This window comes from Coregonus clupeaformis, chromosome 18, assembly GCF_020615455.1.
Source record: "Coregonus clupeaformis isolate EN_2021a chromosome 18, ASM2061545v1, whole genome shotgun sequence".
In the NCBI taxonomy this organism is placed as follows: Eukaryota; Metazoa; Chordata; class Actinopteri; order Salmoniformes; family Salmonidae; genus Coregonus; species Coregonus clupeaformis.
In genome coordinates, this window is record NC_059209.1 from 36,455,453 (window position 1) to 36,461,576 (window position 6,124).

The 6,124-nt window shown below is 40.3% G+C and overlaps 1 protein-coding gene across 1 annotated transcript; it reads left to right on the forward strand.

Annotated features, from left to right (window-relative positions):
- Positions 1-1,250: 1,250 nt before the first annotated feature.
- Positions 1,251-2,839, forward strand: LOC121587304 (C-X-C motif chemokine 11-1-like). Its single transcript, XM_041904214.2, has 4 exons — positions 1,251-1,455; positions 1,639-1,765; positions 2,014-2,106; positions 2,617-2,839. Exons 1-4 carry the CDS (start codon positions 1,386-1,388, stop codon positions 2,627-2,629), a joined length of 303 nt encoding a protein of 100 aa, XP_041760148.1. The 5' UTR covers positions 1,251-1,385; the 3' UTR covers positions 2,630-2,839.
- The last annotated feature ends 3,285 nt before the right edge of the window (positions 2,840-6,124 follow it).

Sequence of the window (6,124 nt, forward strand, 5' to 3'; positions counted from 1 at the left end):
GAAAAGGCTCTCCTCCGACAGTTATTTTTTCTTCACATCGAGACCAGCATGTTTAAATTCTATTTAACCTTTATTTTAACATGGAATACATATTGAGACCTAGGTTTATTTTTCAAATGAGCCCTGCATAATACAACATAAATATACACATTATACACAATATATATATATATATTATATATATATATTCCTTTCAGGCCCACCCACTGGGGAGCCAGGCCCGGCCAATCAGAATGAGTTTTTACCCACAAAAGGGCTTTATTACAGACAGAAATACTCCTCAGCTCATGAAACATGGGACCAACACTTTACACGTTGCGTTTATATTTTTGTTCAGTATAGTTTCAGGCGTTTCTTTAATGCCTGCTACATTAGGTTAGCTCCTAGCAGAACCTGGCTAGGCGACATGAACATCTGTGCCTCGCATACTCCTTTAAAATACCTTCTCTAAGAAAACTAGAAAAAGCGGAATAGTACTTTGTCCCTCTTGAGACGCCGTAGCCTCATAATAGTCAGAATTCATCTAAGATAACTAAAGAAATCTATAATTAATTTTGACATTTTTGCAGAGGAGTCCTTAGTCGTACAATTTTACATCTAACTAAGATGTTTGGGTGCCGTATTTCTCAAGTGAAAAAATTTGCATGAAAACGATTAGTCTGTCATTGAATGAAAACATACACTTCATTGAAGAATCCCTACTGTTGACCAATCACCGACAAACAGGCTACCAAAACCCTTGATGAAGACCCAAACTTCACAAAAACGTCACAAAATGTTGTCACAATATATGAACGAACTGTTTCGCATGGGAATTATACGGACGCCTTTAGTGGTGCTAAAAATGTCTTAGGGTTGCCTAATGTCGTTATCTTTGAAATCATTTAGAAGTAGCGACGAAGGCCATGGTTCACTTCTGTATCGTTAGCCCCAAATGGCACCCAAATGCTATTTAGTGCACTCCTTTCGATCATTGCCCATAGTGCTCTGGTCAAAAGTAGTGCACCATATAGGGAATAGGGTGCCATTTGGGATGCAAAAGGAAAGACAGATTGCATCATCTCCCTGCCTTAAAAATGTCTCAAATTTCACTGTCAGAGAGAGTGTTTCTGAGAAACAGGAATTCCTGTGTGAAAGGAGAAGCAGGGAAAAAGAGAAAGCAGCTGAGAGACAAGGGAAACCCCCCCCTCTCTCTCTCCCCCTCTCCTTGGATGACTGTCATATAAATTCAGTATAAATTCAAGCCAAGCTCTATTCCATTCACAACTTCCATCACTTCTCTCCTCCATTCACAACTTCCATCACTTCTCTCCTCCATTTAAAACTTCTATCACTTGACTGAGCTGTCCGTCCAGACTCTTGAAGAAACTGAAGAAGCAGTGTCCATGACCAACACAATGACATCAACGGTCCTCATCAGCTTCCTGGCCTGTCTGATCCTGGTCAATGTTGAAGGTAACATCTCTGAAATGTCTTGAATTATTATCTTTATTAGAAATCTGCAGCATATGAGGCGACTTGCAATGCCAGGGAGGAGTGTGGTCAAATATTAGGTTTGATTTCTGAATGAAGAGTTCAGTACTTAGCTGCAATAATGCCATAACCAAATATGCCATAACCTTTTCTTGTCATCCCCAGGCCAGGTGGGTCATTCTAAATCTCGGTGCCAGTGTCTGAATGGAATGGTGAACCGTGTAAAACCTCTTCTCATTGAGAAGCTTGAAGTGTACGCCCCAAGCCACTCCTGCCAGCACATGGAGATCATGTAAGAAATCTGTTTGTCTGTCTATCTGTCTGTCTGTCCGCCCGTCTGTTTGAACTACTGTATATTAATGTCATTGCATATTGTGCCTAGCTTACTAGATGGACATAATGGTAAATGTTGCTATTTCTTTTTAACCAATTGAGATTATTTACACCTGCTAGTAAGATAATATTATTTATCTCTATCCTCAGTTGCAAAGTTGTGATGGCTAACTTCTAACAATACTCTCCCTCTACTTGTGTGTTCAGTGTCACTCTGAAAAACGGAGAAGGGAAAAAGTGTCTGAATCCAGAGGCTCCAATTGTCAAGAATAACATTGAGAAATGGATGAAAAACCAAAGGTGAGGACTACATATGCAAACTTCATTACACATTAAATACACAGTAACTCAGTACATCAGTATTATATCAGTACATCAGTATATCATTACATCAATACATCAGTATTATATCAGTATAGCAATACATCAGTATTATATCAGTATATCAGTACATCAGTACATCGGTACATCGGTACATCAGTATTATATAAGTACATCAGTATTATATCAGTACATCAGTACATCTGTATATCAGTACATAAGTACATCAGTATATCAGTACATCAGTACAGTACATCAGTACATCAGTATATCAGTACATCAGTACATCAGTACATCAGTATATCAGTACATCAGTACATCAGTACATCAGTATATCAGTACATCAGTACATCAGTACATCAGTACATCAGTACATCAGTATATCAGTACATCAGTACATCAGTATATCTTGAATCTGTGTTTATTAGTAATTGTATTAATAATACATGTATTGATGATATAAGTATAATGATTGTTTTTTCCTTTCAGGAGTGTGCAGTAAATCTGTGAACTAATGACACCAGTTCCATTGAGAACTTGATGGAACAGAGAGCACCATGAGAGGGTGCTATTCCTGAGGAATGACCACAGTTGAGTCAATGCACTGAAGACTGCCTGAATATATGTTTACACTGTTTAATGGTAATTAGAGAGTCTTTTTTTTTTTTTTTTTTTTACAAAATTAGTATATGTTACACAATATGACTTACTAGTTGAGAGACATTTCTATAATTTCCAATGGAAACTTAAATAGGCTGGCATTTTGTTTTTTTTAGGTCAGTTTCATATTTTCTTGAATTATGAGTTGTTCATTGTTAATTTATGCAATTGAAAATATAAAAAGCATGTAAATATGTAAATATATGTTTTCAGTTTGAAATATCAAGAATTAAAATGTTTTACATTTTGTAAAGTTATCAAAATGATCAACATCTGTGTAAATACTGTATATTCTGTATGTATTGTTTATGTTTTCTATCAAATTAATAAAGAAGCGTTTGACTTTACTTTTTGTTCTAGTTTTCCTCTGTTCACCTAGACTTTTGATAGCACAGCAAATGTCACTATAATGATGATAGTCAAATGACAGATTTTGTAGAGTGGGATTTCTTCTAGAACACAGCCTAAATGAACACATTATGTAGAGTGGGATGTCTTCTAGAACATAGCCTAAAGGAACACATTATGTAGAGTGGGATGTCTTCTAGAACATAGCCTAAAGGAACACATTATGTAGAGTGGGATGTCTTCTAGAACATAGCCTAAAGGAACACATTATGTAGAGTGGGATGTCTTCTAGAACATAGCCTAAAGGAACACATTATGTAGAGTGGGATGTATTCTAGAACATAGGCTAAAGGAACACATTATGTAGAGTGGGATGTCTTCTAGAACATAGGCTAAAGGAACACATTATGTAGAGTGGGATGTCTTCTAGAACATAGGCTAAAGGAACACATTATGTAGAGTGGGATGTCTTCTAGAACATAGCCTAAAGGAACACATTATGTAGAGTGGGATGTCTTCTAGAACATAGCCTAAAGGAACACATTATGTAGAGTGGGATGTCTTCTAGAACATAGCCTAAAGGAACACATTATGTAGAATGGGATGTCTTCTTGAGAATAACTCAAAGGAACCCATTAAACACATCTGGAAATCATGATCAGTCTTAGCAGCTACACATGTATAGAACATTCATAACATCTTCATAAACTCTACATAAATGCTTCATAAATATTTATAAGCAAAGTCATACTGCCTAAAGGGTGACATAGGTCACTACATATTTTCCTACTAGCTCTGAATTTGCTGATAACTACTTTATTGAGAATTTTTTTTTACTTCCTACGACTGTAATATGGGGTTGTCTCACCGAGCTATCTTAAGATTAATGTATTAACTGTAAGTAAATCTGGATAACAGCATAAATGTTAAATGACAAAAATGTTAAAATGTCAAACAGAAAGAATAATGTTGAAAGGGTTTGTTCTACTTTACTCATTCTAGTTATACCCAGATTATGTATTTATTGACCCTTATTTTACCAGGTAAGTTGACAGAGAACATATATTTTACAGGAACTACCTGGGGAAGAGTTAGCGGGGGAGGAGAGGGAATGAATGAGCCAATTGGAAGTTGGGGATGATTAGGTGGCCAGGATGGTATGAAGACCAGATTGGGAATTTAGCCAGGACACCGGGGGTTAACACCCCTACTCTTACTTCCAACCGCCGTGTCTTTGTGAGACGCGTGTGGGTGAACGGATGATCTCCGCATGTGAAGTTCCCACCGTAAAGCATGGAGGAGGTGGTGTTATGGTGTGGGGGTGCTTTGCTGGTGACACTGTCTGTGATTTACTTAGAGTTCAAGGCACACTTAACCCGCATGGCTACCACAGCATTCTGCAGCGATACGCCATCCCATCTGGTTTGGGCTTAGCGGGACTATCATTTGTTTTTCAACAGGACAATGACCCAACTCAACTCCAGGCTGTGTAAGGGCTATTTAACCAAGAAGGAGAGTGATGGAGTGCTGCATCTGATGACCTGGCCTCCACAATTCCCCGACCTCAACCCAATTGAGATGGTTTGGGATGAGTTGGACCGCAGAGTGAAGGAAAAGCAGCCAACAAGTGCTCAGTATATGTGGGAACTCCTTCAACACTGTTGGAAAAGCATTCCAGGTAAAGCTGGTTGAGTGTGCAAAGCTGTCATCAAGGCAAAGGGTGGCTATTTGAAGGATCTCAAATATAAAATATATTTTGATTTGTTTAACACTTTTTGGGTTACTACATGATTCCATATGTGTTATTTCATAGTTTTGATGTCTTCACTATTATTCTACAATGTAGAAAATAGTAAAAATAAAGAAAAACACTTGAATGAGTAGGTGTGTGTCACGATCGTCGTAAGGATTGGACCAATGCGCAGCGTGGAATGCGAACATACTTTATTAATTATTCACCACACGAACAAAACAACAAAACGATACGTGAAGTCCTTGGTAACAAAACACAAACCATACACGGAACAAGATCCCACAAAACACTGTGGAAAACAGGCTGCCTAAGTATGGTTCCCAATCAGAGACAACAAGCAACAGCTGACACTCGTTGCCTCTGATTGAGAACCACCCCGGCCAACACAGAAACACATGAGCTAGATAAAGAACCTAGAACACAAACACATAGAAACTACACACCCTGGCTCAACATAACAGAGTCCCAGAGCCAGGGCGTGACAGTGTGTGTCACGATCGTCGTTACAGGAAGCGGACCAAGGCGCAGCGTGTGATACAAACATGACTTTATTTTAATTAAAGTAACGAACAAAACAAAACACGACTCGTGAAGTCCAACGGTTAAACATACCGAAACGGAACAAAAACCCACAACACCCAAAGGAAAACATACAGATTAAATATGGCTCCCAATCAGAGACAACCAGCCCACAGCTGACACTCGTTGCCCCTGATTGGGAGTCATTATCTCAAACATAGAAATGAACCCAACAGAAATACCAACATAGAAATACACCCAAATGAATGAACACACCCTGGCTCAATATACAGAGTTCCGGAGCCAGAGCGTGACAGTACTCCCCTAAAGGCGCGGACCGCGACCGCGCCAATAAGGGCTAAACAAGGGAGGGCTGGGTGGGCATACCTCCTCGGCGGTGGTTCTGGCTCGGCCTTGATCCCCACCTCCTCTCCAACCCCCAAAGTACCCTGGTCCTGTCCAGCCCCGCTGGTCGGAGCCGACTGACGACACGCGCCCCTGGCTTGGTGCGTGGAACAGGAACGGACCTCACCGGACTGACGACTCCATTCCCTGGCTTGGTGCGAGTAGCCGGAACGGGCTGGACCAGGCTGACGCACTCGCACCCCCTGGCTTGGTGCGCAGTAGCAGGAACGGGTTGGACCAGGCTGGCGACTCGCACCCCTGGTTTGGTGCGAGTGGCAGGAACAGGCCGGGTCGGGCTGGCGACGCACACCG

What these genes read in the sequence shown, in the direction of transcription:
- LOC121587304 (XM_041904214.2), top strand. Translation starts at nt 1,386, where the DNA reads ATGACCAACACAATGACATCAACGGTCCTCATCAGCTTCCTGGCCTGT. An exon ending in GATCCTGGTCAATGTTGAAG is followed by an intron (nt 1,456 to 1,638) that starts GTAACATCTCTG and finishes TGTCATCCCCAG; the next exon opens with GCCAGGTGGGTCATTCTAAA. An exon ending in TGCCAGCACATGGAGATCAT is followed by an intron (nt 1,766 to 2,013) that starts GTAAGAAATCTG and finishes TTGTGTGTTCAG; the next exon opens with TGTCACTCTGAAAAACGGAG.